Source organism: Camelus bactrianus, chromosome 21, assembly GCF_048773025.1.
Source record: "Camelus bactrianus isolate YW-2024 breed Bactrian camel chromosome 21, ASM4877302v1, whole genome shotgun sequence".
Lineage (NCBI taxonomy): Eukaryota > Metazoa > Chordata > Mammalia > Artiodactyla > Camelidae > Camelus > Camelus bactrianus.
The window spans coordinates 8,104,697-8,119,043 of NC_133559.1; the positions used below are offsets into that span (position 1 = coordinate 8,104,697).

Sequence of the window (14,347 nt, forward strand, 5' to 3'; positions counted from 1 at the left end):
CCAAATGGATCAAATATTTGTATGTTTAAAATGAAACATTAAAAAATTCCTATTAAAAATACAAGGAGACCTTTTATAAATTTGGAGTAAAGGCCTTTCTAATGATATGTCAAGTTCTAGAAGTTGTAAGAGGAAAGATTAATTAAATTTGGTTAAAAAAAAACCTTAAGATTTCTGCATGGCAAAATAAAATAAGCAAGGTGTAAAGACCAATGACAAACTGGAAAAAATACATTTGTAACCCATATTTCAAAGGGCTAAAGAAGCTCTCTTAGTTTTTGTATGGAAAAATCTCCAGAATATACCAAAACATTATTTAAATGAAAAAAGTATGACACAGAACATTGCATATAGTATGCTACCAATTATATTTTTAAATGGGGGATTTACATGTATTTGCATGTATATACATAATATATTTGTGGGAGATAGCAAAGGCACTGATATTAAGAGGAATTATACTCCAGGAAGTTTCTCTGCTCCAAGTATGGTTCCAAACAATTTGTTCTTAATGTGATACTAACTTCCAAGTAAGACACATTTAATACACAGAACAGTTTCCTTCACTTTGGTTGAGAAATGATTGTTCTGCTTAACTATTATCATAGTTAGTAGGGGGTTATCACCTGATTGCCTAAAAGGAGATTCCGAAATGGATCTGAGTACTCAGAGGGGAGAGATGGGTAATGATGGTAACAATGTTTCATTGTTTCTTTTTTTATCTTTTAAGTTCTAAATCATAGGAGTGTATTACTTAATCAAAATATTTGCTAGTTCAATACCCATACTCTTAAACATTAAATTTTTAGTAAGTTTTGTGTCCAAAGTATCTTTTGCTATCTTAATCAGTTTCTGAATTCAGAGAGCAAGTTCAGGATGAGGGGGATACCTAAGAATATCTCAAAGACCTAAACATAAGAGCTGAAACTATACAACCTTCAAAAGACAGTATAGGGGAAAATCTTCATGACTTCAGATTTGGCAGTGGTATCTTGGATATGATACCAAAGCAAAGGCAGAAGAAGAAAAACAAATTGGAGTCCATCAAAATTGAAAGTGTTTGTGCATCAGAGGACAATGAAGAGTGAAAAAGACAACTCACAAAATGGAAAAAAAAATTAGTTATGTCTTAAACACAGAATATGTAAAGAACCCTGAAAACTCAGCAATAAAAAACCGCACAATTCAAAAATAATCAAAAGATTTAAACAGACAGTTCTCCAAAGAAGATATACAACATCATTAGTCATTAGGGAAATGCAAAGCAAGTTCACTGTAAGACACAACTTCATACCCTTTAGAATGGCTATTATTTAAAACACACACAGAAAATAACAAGTGTTGATGAGGACATGAAGTAACTGAAACCCCCATGCACTCCCATAATGGGAATATGAAATAGTGTAGCTGCTATGGAAAACAGTTTGACAGTTCTTCAAAAAACTAAATATAGACTTAAAGGATCCAGCAATTCTACTCCTAAGTATATACCCAAAGGAATTGAAAGCAGGAATTCAAACAGATGTTTTATACAATGTTCACTGCAGCATGATTCAAAATAGCCAAAATGTGAAAGAAATCCAAATGTTCAGAGCTTATTAATGGATGAACAAAATGTGATATAAACGTAAAATGGAATATTACTTGGCTACAAAAAGGAAGAATTTCTGGTATATGCTACAACATGAATGAACTTAAAAGACACTGTGCTAAATGAAATAAACCAGACACAAAAGGACAAATATTTTATGATTTCACTTACATGAGGTACCTAGAATAAGCAATTTCATAGAGACAAGGCTTAGGGGAAGAGTAATACAGAGTTACTGCTTAACAATTATAGAATTTCTGTTTGGGGTGATGAGGTTTTGGAAATAGATAGTGGGGATGGTTGCACAACGCTGTAAATGTAATTAATATCACTGAATTTATACAACTTCTATATTAAATATCAAATAGACTTTACCACAATTTTAAATTTTAATAATGTAATAGACCAAAAACCATTTTAAAAAATTGAATTGTACAATTTAAATGGGTGGATAATATGGTATGTGAATAGTATCTCAATAAAGGTATTTTTAAAAGTACCCAGTCATACTGAGTCAGAATCAATAAGAAGGCATCAGGAATCTACACTTTTAATAAATATCTCATATATATATCTTGGCATATACCTGCAAGTATTCTATAGAAGCTTCTCAGAAAAGACACTGTGGAATCAAGGAATTGCCCACTTTTAATTGTGACAGATATAAGTACTACTCTCAAAAGGTACTATATCAATTTACTGTCTACCAACAACATGTAAGAGTGCTTGTTTCCCCTATATTCCTGCCAACACTGAATGTTATGAAATTTTTTGGTTTTGCCAAAACGTAATACAGAAAGGTAAATCTCAAAATAAATTAAAAGTAAACAAAGTACATCTTAAACTTACACCATACTGTTTTTCAATTATATCTCAATAAAACTGGTGGAAAACACATTTAAAAAAATTAGAACCCTTAAAATCTGTAACTTATATAACTTTAACTAAAAGATGTGAAGAGCAGCTAATATTTCTTAAAGGAAGAACTAAACTTTAAACTTTAGTCATTTAAGTGCCTGTTCCAAAACTGTGGACTGAATTTTTTTAAAAAATGGTATATCTGAATCACTCTAAATAATGAAGTCCATGAGTAAACTACTATAAATCTAAAATTATGTCACGTGATTCAATAATGGGAAAATTTCACTCATGGAACTGAACTTGAGTTTTGCTTTTAAATATTATGTAAAAAGTTAACAATCATTCAGTACTAATCATGATTGCAAATTATTTTTTCAAAGGGTCTTGTTTCTGTCCTCTGACCACTGCCGAAAGAAAAATTCTATTAAGAGATAAAATACATGATCTTTATTTCTATGTTTTTACTAGAAATCTAAGGCCTAATATTTGCTTTAAAAGCAGCACTGACAAAAACCCAAAGACTTTTGAAGAATCAGGGGGGAAATGTTTTGGTTATATATGGTAAAGCCTTGCTTTAAAGTAAATAAAACAAATATCTTGTAGTAACCTATAATGAAAAAATATGAAAATGATTATATGTATACATATGATTGAAACATTATGCTGTACACCAGAAATTGACACACTGTAAACTGACTATGCTGTAATAAGTAAGTAAGTAAGTAAAACCAAACCAAACCAAATCCCAAAACTTTCTTAGACTATAAGCATGCCTCATAATAGTCCATCTTTCCCTCCTTAGCCACTGATGCTTAATCTTTCTGGAGTCATGAACCCTTTTGAGATGCTGCTGAGAGCTATGTGAAAATAATATCCAAACACACAAAATTCTGCATAGACTATCATATTCTGAGGGCAACCATACTCATCTAAAGCTTTACAGAGGTCCCAGGTTGTGGAGCCCTATCTTAGGCTGTAAAAAGGAAAAGAGAACATTCACAAGAATCTATCACATGCTAGATACTACATATAAATTTAATTCTTTTTTTTAATTGAAGTAAAATTGATTTACAATCCTGTATTCATCTCAGGTGTACAGCAAAGTGATTCAGTTTTTTTTTTTTTTTCAGATATTTCATTACAGGATAATGAATATAATTCCATGTTCTATACAGTAAATCCTTGTTGCTTACCTATTTTATGCATAATACTTTGTATCAGTTAATCCTACACTCCTAATTTTCCCTCCCTCTCCCCCTTTCAACCATAAGTTTGTTTTCTTTGTCTGTGAATCTGTTTGTTTTGCATATAAATTCCTTTGTATTATTTTTAGATTCCAAACATAAGTGGTATCATATCATATTTGCTTTTCTCTGACTTACTTCACCAAGCATAATATTCTCTAGGTCCATCTATGTCACTGCAAATGGCAGTATTTCGTTCTTTTTATGGTTGAGTAATATTCCATTGTGTATATATACCACATCTTCTTAAGCCAATCATTTGTTGATGGGTACTTGGGTTGTTTCCAAGTCTTGGCTATTAAAACGTAATTCTTTATATAAGCATTTAAGATAGGCATTAACACTACCATGTTATAAATGAGAAACCACAGCTCAGTTAAGATAAACCAAACTGCCTGTGTACTGTTATTAAGCCAGTATTTGAACATGGTTCTGATCCCATAACTCATGCTTTTTCCATTACTTATTAAGAACTAATATATTCAACATCCTGTTGAAACTGCTGGAAAAATAAACACTTATCCATTACCAGCAGTTTTTTAAAGTATATAGATACCTTTCCTCAGGAATCACAGACTGCAAACAAGGTAAGTAAGATATAAACTACTTATATATTTAGACTAAGTATGTATTGTGGGTAAAATCTTTTCAGTACAAAAACCTTATCATTAGCACTATTCAGAAAAAAACACTACAGAAAGATAACTAAAGACATCATGTTGGAGCCCTTTAAAAATTAGCTGTGCAAGACAAGCTCTAACATTGCTTCAAGTAAAAAGGTCTGGATAAAAACTTTTTGAATAGCCCTTATGAAAATTCTTTAGGTTACCAGGAATAGATATAAGGAAAATAAGGCTCAGGGTATATTAATCAACTTAGCTAAAATTCATCCAGTTAATTTTTTCCCAAGAATTGGTACAATACTCATTATTTCTTGACTTAAAATCTAACTCATCCACAGCTGATTTTATCAATAAAATAACCCAGGCTACCTTATATTTCTATGATCCTATGCAGAATGGCAACTATTAAAAATTTCTGGACATCAAAGCAATTTGGAAAACAAAATTTCTGGATACCACAGTCTGCATCATGAAGAAAGCACATAAATTTGATGTTAAGGAATTAACAGTAAAAACCAAGTTATTTTACACAGTCAGGAATATTCCAGAATTTTAGCCAAAATGTTAAGTCAATTCTTTCTACCTAGATTCACTGTTTTACTTACGCATGCACAAATTTAAATCCGTTTGTAGGCACATATGGTACCTACAACCTGAAATTAGATACTGCAGAGAGTAAATGAACTTGTGGTCAAGACATGATCTAAACAAATTTACTATCTTTATTAGAATTAAGAAAAAATAGTTATTATGTGTGGATAACTGGTGGGAAATAGGGGGACAATCTTTAATATATTAATTTGCCTTATGAGGAACAAAAGGAATTAATTCTTGCATGTAACATTTCATTTAACAAAAGCTTTTAATATGTTAGTGAATGGATCCTTGCAACCATCCTGAAAGCTAGGTGGTATTATAACCATTTAACATCTTTGAGCCTTCATTTCTTCTGTTAATTTGTCTACATTCACATTGTTAGTAAACAGGAAAGCAAGATTCAATTCTAGGTTTCCTAACTACAAATCCAATATTCTTTCCACTAGGCCACATAAGAGCAGCAATCTGAATATACACTCATTTAAAGTATTTGCCATAATCTTATAAATTCAAAAAATACATGGTTATCGTATGGCTCACATCTCTGAAAAGCCTCAAAGCCTGTTTTAAGCTCACAAAACAGACTATTTGGAAATAACATATAAAGATTAAAATCAAACTTTCTGGAATATTTATGTAAGCTCGATAAAAATTAATGTAGAAATCCAAATATTGTTAATAATTACATATTGTTTTTGGGAATTCTACTTACTCGCTTTGAAGGACAGTGTTCATTCTTTTCGTCTGTCATCTTCCCACTTTTAAGTGCCTTCCTTGGGTGCTTGATAGTTGTTTTTATGGCAGGTCGACATACATAGTTCTCCAAGTTTTTTGGAGGTTTTTTAGTCCTCTTAGCCTGAAGGCCAATTTTCAATTTTAAATTTCCCTCTGAAAAGTTTGTTTCTTTCACTGAAAACTGTTGCTGTGCATCAGTCAAACCATCATCTTTCCCTGCTTCAATGTTTCTTTCCCGATTCCACTTGCGAAGGTCCTCTTCTTCCTTTGTGTTATTATCTAGTTCTACTTCTCTCTTGCTGACCAGTGTGCCAGTGTTGATGGCAGAGGGACTCTTTCTTGCAAATCCTTCGGAATCAGAACCCAATCCTAACATAGCAGTATTTCTAGGGTCCATCACAAGTGTATGTTATTGCCAAGGAATCTTATGAAAATTTTACAGAACTGTGTTCCATAAAAAACAGGGATCTCCAAAACTTGCAACCAGCATCTCTTTCTCTGCAGGACAGACCATAACAAAAATTTATCAGAACAAAGGCAATTATTAACATGAGAAATGAGTACACGGGGAGGAGGACAAGGAGGTCAGAAAGAATCCAAAATCACGGTTAAAACAGATAAATATATTTCAAAGTGGATTTAAATTCATTTAGTTATAAATAAATTTAAAACTTTGGAATAAGTTTATTATTCTCCAGATATCACAAACAAGCTGTAGTGGTACGGTCCAAGTCAAACAGTGGTTTAAGAACCACTGTTAACAACTCAACCAAGAAGCATCTGCAACTGATAGTCAAGCAAAAGCAAACATAGCCTGAGATAAAAATAATTTCATGTATTTTAACACTTCTCAAATTCAGAGGAATATAATTCTCACATTTTAATTAAATAAAATCAACTTCATTGAACGTAAAAAAAAAACGTATTTTTGGCTGCTTTCAGTGCTCCAAACTTTTTTGTAAGAGGTTGTAGGCTTTTTAGGTTAGGATTCTTATTCTTAGGCTGGAATTATCTCTGTTGCTGGTACGCAATTCAACTCTGAATTCATTTACTCATTCATTCATTTAAAAATATCTCTGAGCACCTATCATGTGCCAGGCATTGTGCAACATCCTGGAAATACAGTATTCAACAAAACAGATCCAGTTTCTAAACTTATGAAAGCCTTATGCTCTAGTAAAAAAGACAAATGTTAAATAGTTATATTAATGACTGATAATAATTGTTATAAAAACTCTGAAAACCAGACACAATTTTCCCTAATAGCAAATAGTCAGTTGGGACACTTCAATCTCCCAAATCTATGAAGTATTTTTAAACCAGCATATAGATTTATTATTTTACAATAGGTGATATAACTTAGCTAAGAATCTGAATAATGTATATAGGGCAACCCCCTTACATAAATAAAGATCCTCAGGAAACCAGACTGCCATATAATCTAGTGACTAGAATATAAAACCAAAGCAAAACAATTCATTATTCTTGAAGACTGACAAACCAGTCTTTATTTCAGGCATATACCCAAATCAAGATCCAGTACCAGTTATCTGGAAGAAAGAACATCCTATCCCTTAGAAAGTTCCACTGATGAAGTAGAATATTTTATAGTTTAAACTATGTGCCTTAAGACCTTCTCTTCAACAAATTTATAAGATTTTCAAAGACAAAGACCATATGATATAACTGTTACAACTCCTACATGAAATGTAAGTAAAATGCATAGCCCAATGTCTGGAACATAGCAAGGCTCAATAGAAGGTGCCAACAATTTTATCAGTAGTACTAGTAATAGCAGTAACAGCAGCACTTTAAGTAGTCACTCAACAAATATTGGCAAATTGACTAAAGCGTGTTTCTATTCTATTCGTTCACATAAACAGCTGTAACAGTAACTTTCCAGTTCTACAGGACAGTTCTTCTTGCCATCTACCACTTCATATATTAACGCCTCACAATGGTATTCAAGGCTTTTCATAATCTGGCTCTAACTACTCAAACCTGTATATCCTGACTTTCCAACACACATCCACTATAATTTAGTCAATTCAGTTTTCTTTACTGTCCCTAAAAAATCATGTTCATTTCTGCTTCTGGGCCATGTGCTTTCTTTCCTTTAAAAGTACAAAGTCCTTTCTTCTCCATGATGTTTCACAACTGAAAATTCAAAACTCTGAAAATCAAAAATTTTTCATAACTCACTAGTAACAAAACCTAACTTGATCTGGATCCACATTGGTCTTAATTACAATTTCTGTGAACAGTCATACATTTTAATGTAGAAGAACTAAAATGTTTGATTAAGGAGTGCTACCCTAAACACTACAGTAGAAGTAACCCAATCTACACTACATTAGCTTTCTAAAAGCAAAAAACAAACTTTTGGATGACAGATTGTAGACCTATGTTCTCAGACCATATTTAAACTTCCACTGACATGATCCTTCCCTGAATACCTATTATCCATACAGGATGACAGTTTGGATGATTAACTGTTTTTTTTCCCCCTTGCTCCACATTTGTCAGTCACATCCCCAAATGTACTATAGCTAAAATGTAAACTTCATGACGGACCTCTTCTAGCTTGTTCATCACTATATCCCCTGCACCTGGAACAATGAATAGAACACATTTTAGTACTCAATAAATGGTTGAATTAATAAATGAATTTTAAGGCCCCTACAGCTTCTAACATAATGTTTGACATGTAGAAAATGTTTCTTCTTTTTTCACATGACTTCATCTTGCGTTATTATGAGAAACATACACACAAGGTTTTTTTTTTTATTATTATATGTTGATTGTATTTCATAGAGGTGGTTTTTTATAAACTTACTAAAATATTTTAATTGCACTAGTAACAGCTTCCAAATCATATCTTATACCTCTTTTGTCTCTGTACCATCAAAGCTGGTCTAAGGAAAACAATCACGCTCACTGATCTGAATTTATATTCCTGACCACTAACCTCATATGAACCCTTAGTGCTGTTAACACATTTCCCTAATCTATTCACACCACCACTCTCCTAGACAACTATTCCATATCAACTCCATTCTCACTGACTTTGCTTCCAATCAGATGATGACAGCAGAAACTATCAGAAACTGCCACAAGTTCCTACCATATATCCACCCACCTGCCAGTTTCTGTTCCTATGGCTTCTGTCTTCCTTCCTATTATAATGCATAGTCTCTACTTCAAACCGACCCATTTAAGGGCTAAATTCTATCCCCAATGCCTTCTCAACAGCATTATTCAGGAAACTATGCTCTTTCTCCCTCACATCACCCATTTCTCACCTTTCCTCTGGATAATGCCAAACAGCATGAAAACATACTAAAATATTTCTCATCTAAGAAAACAACTCTTGACCCCATTTTCCCACCAGCTTCCCATTTCTCTGTTCCTTCTTACAAAAAACTTCTTGAAAAGACTGTCTATACTCCCCATCTCTAAACTCTCATCTTTTCCTTTTCTCTTGGACATACCAATCACATTTTCACCACCACTGCTCCACAGAAACTGCTGGTCAAGGTCACTAACGCAGTCTTCACTGCTAAGTACAATGATCAATTCTCAGTCCTCTGATCTTAACTGACTTATCTACAGAACGTGACACACATGAACAGCCCCTCCACTTCTTCTCTTGACTTCCATGATACCTCTTTGGATGGGTCTCCCTTACTGGCTAGTCAACCTCAGTCTTCTTTGTCAGTTCTTCCTTTTCTCTCTTAACTATAAACACTGGAGTGCCCCAGGCAAGCTCTTTCCTTGTCTATCTACGCTCATCTCCTAAATGACTAATTGGTCTTTTGGATTTAAATTCCACCTAACATTGATGATTCACAAATTTTTATTGCCAGATAGAGACCAGCTGAGACCTCTTCCTAGAACTCTAGATTCATATATCTAAATGCCTACTTGACAACACTGGATGGCTAACAATTAGGTACTTCAAGTTCAAAGTCAATTCACTTTCACCCAGCTCCCCCAATCTGTTCTTCCCACAGGCTTACTCATCTCAACAAATGCAACTCCAACCAGAAATATTTAGGCCAAAAATTTCTAATCATCCTTGATTCCTTTCTTTTTCTAACGCCCCGTATGTCCATTTGGTCAGAAGTCTTCTTTACCTTAAAAATAAAAGCAGAACCTATTTCTCATTAATCTGATAGCTACCAATCAGACACAAGTGATAATATCTGACTTGGACTATTTCAACAGCCCCCTAACTGGTTCCTTGATTCAGACTATCTCTTTAGTCTTCTTGACTTGACATCAGGGTGATCCTTTTAAAACTTGTATCTTATCATATCACTCCTCTGCTCAAAACTCTTTCAGTGACTTTCCATCTCACTCAAAGTAGCAGCTAAAGTCTTGCAATGGTCTAAAGGCCCTCTCTTCCATATCCTATCAGTCTCTCCACTTAGTTCCAAAAAGTGGGGACACAAGTATTCTCCTCCTGTTTCTCAAATACAACAGAAATAATCCCCCAAAAGGGCCTCTGCACTTATTTATTCTACCTGACCAGAACATTCTTTCCCCAGATAACTGCATGGTTTGCTCTTTCATTTCCTTCATATCTTTGCCTAAATGTAACTTATAAAAGAGGCATTCCCTTTATAAAATAGAAAAACACCCATTCCACCACCCTTTTCTCATACTCTATCCTATTTTTCACCTTTGCTCGTCTCACTATTGGGTGTACAATCTATTTATTGTCTGTATCTTTTCAGTGGAATGTAAAGTCCATGTGGAAATGGATTTTTGCCAGTTTATTTCAACATAGTATCCCAGGACCTAGAACAGTACCTGACACGTAAGTGGTATTCAGTAAAATATTTGAATTAATTCCATGCCTTATGTGGGTTACATCTCATTGGCTTTAATTTGTTCCTCTTCTAGGTGTTCCCATCTTTCTTTCTTATTTCTTAAATTCTAATGCCCATCCTGCATTTCATGTTACCAAGGTTAACTGATGGACTGGCCATACATCCTTCTGGTTAATTATTAAAACAAATCCTTCCTGGAATAAAAACAAATAATGATTTACATAAAAATAACTGTTTATATGACTACTCACAAGTACACACATATTAAAACTCCCCTAGAATTTTTGACTTTCATAATGAAAGAATTCCAGAAGACTTAATGCATATTTATAAAGTAGAATTTCAGTATTTTTTCCAAAGAACTCAAAGGACTTTTTACCAGCATTTATTCCCTTTCAAATCACTCCTGAGAATTCTTTGGAGAGCATGATTCTCCATTTTTTCTTTCCTTTTAAAATGGAAAAAACTGAAACCAAGTCACACAGATGATTAAATAATAGCAGAATATCAATCAACTGAAAGAGAATTAATTTGAAAACACTGATCACTAATCTAGAAGTGTATGTAAGAATACAGAAATATTATATTTCTTTAACTTGATCAAGGAGGAAAAAGAACAGTATGCCTAAGGGCATATTTTGTGAATCTATTTAGGCAGTAAGACTGGAAAATCATGATTGGCAAACTCCACATACCAAATTTAAGTGTTTCTAGTAAAGATAAATCCAAGTTCTGAAGATACTTCACAACAAAGAATGCTTTTTATCTGCTAAATGAAAACTGTTTGAAAAGCAGTTCCTACAGCAGCTGCCAGAATGTTGTTTTTGAACTTTCAAAGCAATGTTCTTTGTGAATGATATTCTTTCAGCTTTTGGAAAGATGTATCTATACAATTTAGGTTTTCCATTCAGGGGCAAGGATACTATGTTGTTACACAACTTACTCTGGTTCCTACTACAATATAGTCAATTTAAAATACAGTTTCAAGGAGAAACACAGAACTAAGAATGCTGAAAACTCTACTCATGCTCAAAGAGGCAAATTCAATATTCATCTCACACGCAACTTTGGGACTTATATTTTCAAACCACTGAAACAATCTGAAACAGTCCAGTTCAAATTCAAGTGAAACTAACATTAATCTATAGCATGAAGCCCTTTTGCCCAGATCATTTTAGCTATGAACAAACTTTTTAGAAAATTACTAATTACAGTTGAACCACAAGAATCTGAACTGCACAGGTCCACTTGTATGAAGATTTTTTTCAATAGTAAATATTACAGTACTACAGGATCTGAGGTTGGTTGAATCCACAGGCATGGAGGAACCGTAAATACAGAGGGTTGATTACGTGGGTTTTCAACTACTTGGACAGTCAACACCCTAACTCCTCCATTGTTCAAGAGCAAACTATATATATTTTTCTAAGTACTACAAATATTGAGTCCTTAAAGTGGGTTCAGTATCAGTAACTTAAAAATAACAAAAATATCTAAATTTTACTGAGCTCTTAATATGTGGAAAGCTCTATGCTAAAAATTTTATATAGACTATCTTATTTAAGCCTCACAATCACCATGAGGTAGTTACTATTATCACTCTCTTTTTAGAAATGAAAAAACAGGTTAATAGCCAATAAAAGGTAGAGCCTAGATCTGGCTGGTCCCTCTTAAACACTATGTTAATGCTGTCTCTTAAAAATCATTTTCAGTCCTGATCTTATTACTCCTCTCTGTGACATTTGGTATATTTGATATTTGAAACTCTCACTTGGCTGCTATGATGACACATTCTACTGGCTTTTCAACTACATCTCTAACCATTCCATCATCTCCTTTTTGGATTCATCATTCTTAATCTACCGCTTCATTCATTCAATAAATATTCTGAAAGTCTCTAAATATGTTTTGAGAATTATGACATCCATTGTAGGTACAGTCATAAATAATACAAATATGGTCCTTGGTGTCATGAACCTTAAATTTTAGAGAGGGAGACAGATAAATGACTAATCATATAAATATGTATAATTATAACTTCTAATAAATGTTAAGGTACTACTAAATGAGGTAGTATATCAAGGGAACTTGGAGGGACAGGGGAAATATCTTAGAAATAACATTTAACTTTAAAGTGGACCCAGTATGAGTAGGGAATAGCCAGGCAAAATGGAGGTGAAAATGATCCAAAAACCGGGAAGAGTATTTTTAAAAAGTCCCCAAGACTGTAAAGGTTAATAGTAGATAAACCAAAAGAATAGCAGAAAATGAAAATGGGAAGATAAACAAAAATAGCTTGCAGAGGGCCTTGCTGGCCTACATAAAAATGTGAAATCCAAAAAGAAGCTCTGAGTAGGGGAGTAACAAGACACAATGTAAATTTTAGAAAACTTCTCTGGTTGCTGTGGAAGAATAGTTAGAAAGACAGCAAAAGTTGATTCTGGGATACTAGTCATAAGACTGACAGATTAGGGTGGTAGCACTGGAAACAGAAAAATGGACAGATTGTGAGATTAATTTTAATTGATATGATTTGTCAATAACATGTAGGAGAGGCGGGAAAGAAAATCTGAAGACTTGAGCAACTGGAGAATTGTATGGTGGTACCTTTCAGACACTTCCAACAAATATTTACTGAGTGCCCATTATGTAACTGAAAGTTATATAGCATTGCAAGAAACACAAAAATCTTGCCCTTGTGGAACTAACATTCTAGAAGTTGTTTGCCAGGATGAGTCAGAAAAGGAAGATGAAGAGTCCAGGAATAAATAAGTTAAAATTTAGATGCCCATGAAATACTGAAGTAGAAAGGTCAAGCAGACAAAAGGAAATATATGTACATGATATACAAAGGAGACAGTATGACAATATATGAATGTAAAGTAAATGAAGTTTTATAAGTTTTTATTTTAACTTGATAAGAAAGGTAATTTATCTTATTTAAACTTTCCCCAATACGTAAAATAATTTTTTTTTTCTTTTGGGATAAGTATACAACTAAAATTACCACACTACAGACTGAACAATGTTAGCAAGTTTTTAGCTTAACGTAAGTAAAATCTAGCTTGCCTCATTTGTAATAAATTTTTATTTTCTTTGTGGTCTTTATTAAACACAATTAGAGACTGTAATTATTGTTCTATTTCTCAACATTCAAAACCAGGTATAAATTAACTACCTAACACTTTAAAAAATTAATAACTCCTTATGCAATTTAATTTATTCTGGGTTTCATCCTGATTCAAATTCTTATAGATGACTGGCGTATTTCTTAGAATACATCATATAAGCTAAGTAATTAGTACCACCAGTTGATCAAGTCAGAAACCTAGGTGTCACCTTTGACTCCTCAGTCTCACATCAAAACTGGAGAAAACTTAAACTTGAAAAGACACACGTACCCCAACATTCACAGCATGCCTATTTATAACAGGGAAGACATGGAAGTGACCTAAATGTCCAGCAACAGATGAATGGGTAAAGAATATGTAGTATGTGTGTGTGTATACCATACAAAATGGAATATTAGTCATAAAAAAGAATGAAAAAATGCCATTTGCAGAAACATGGATAGATCTACAGATTACTAAGTGTAGTTAAGTCAGACAGAGAAAGACAAATATACGACATCACGTATATGTGGAATCTAAAAAAATAATACAAACGAACTTATTTAGAAAGCAGAAATGGACTCACAGACGCAGAATACAAATTTATGGTTACCAAAGGGGAAAGGCGGGCATGAATAAATCTGGAATTGGGGATTAACAGATACACACTATTATACATAAAGCAGATAAACAAATATATACGTATAACTGAATCATTTTTGCTGTACACCTGAAATACTGTAAATCAACT

At 33.2% G+C, this 14,347-nt stretch overlaps 1 protein-coding gene across 4 annotated transcripts in view; it reads right to left on the reverse strand.

The window, feature by feature from the left end:
• The window catches only part of ASH1L (ASH1 like histone lysine methyltransferase), a 152,440-nt gene that overhangs the window by 120,713 nt on the left and 17,380 nt on the right, over positions 1-14,347 (reverse strand). For all 4 annotated transcript variants that reach the window (XM_010953932.3, XM_074349531.1, XM_010953931.3 and 1 more), the window contains one exon: positions 5,629-6,149. In XM_010953932.3, the coding sequence (XP_010952234.1) occupies positions 5,629-6,048 (420 nt within the window). In that variant the 5' untranslated portion in view covers positions 6,049-6,149. The remainder of the gene's footprint in view (positions 1-5,628; positions 6,150-14,347) is intronic.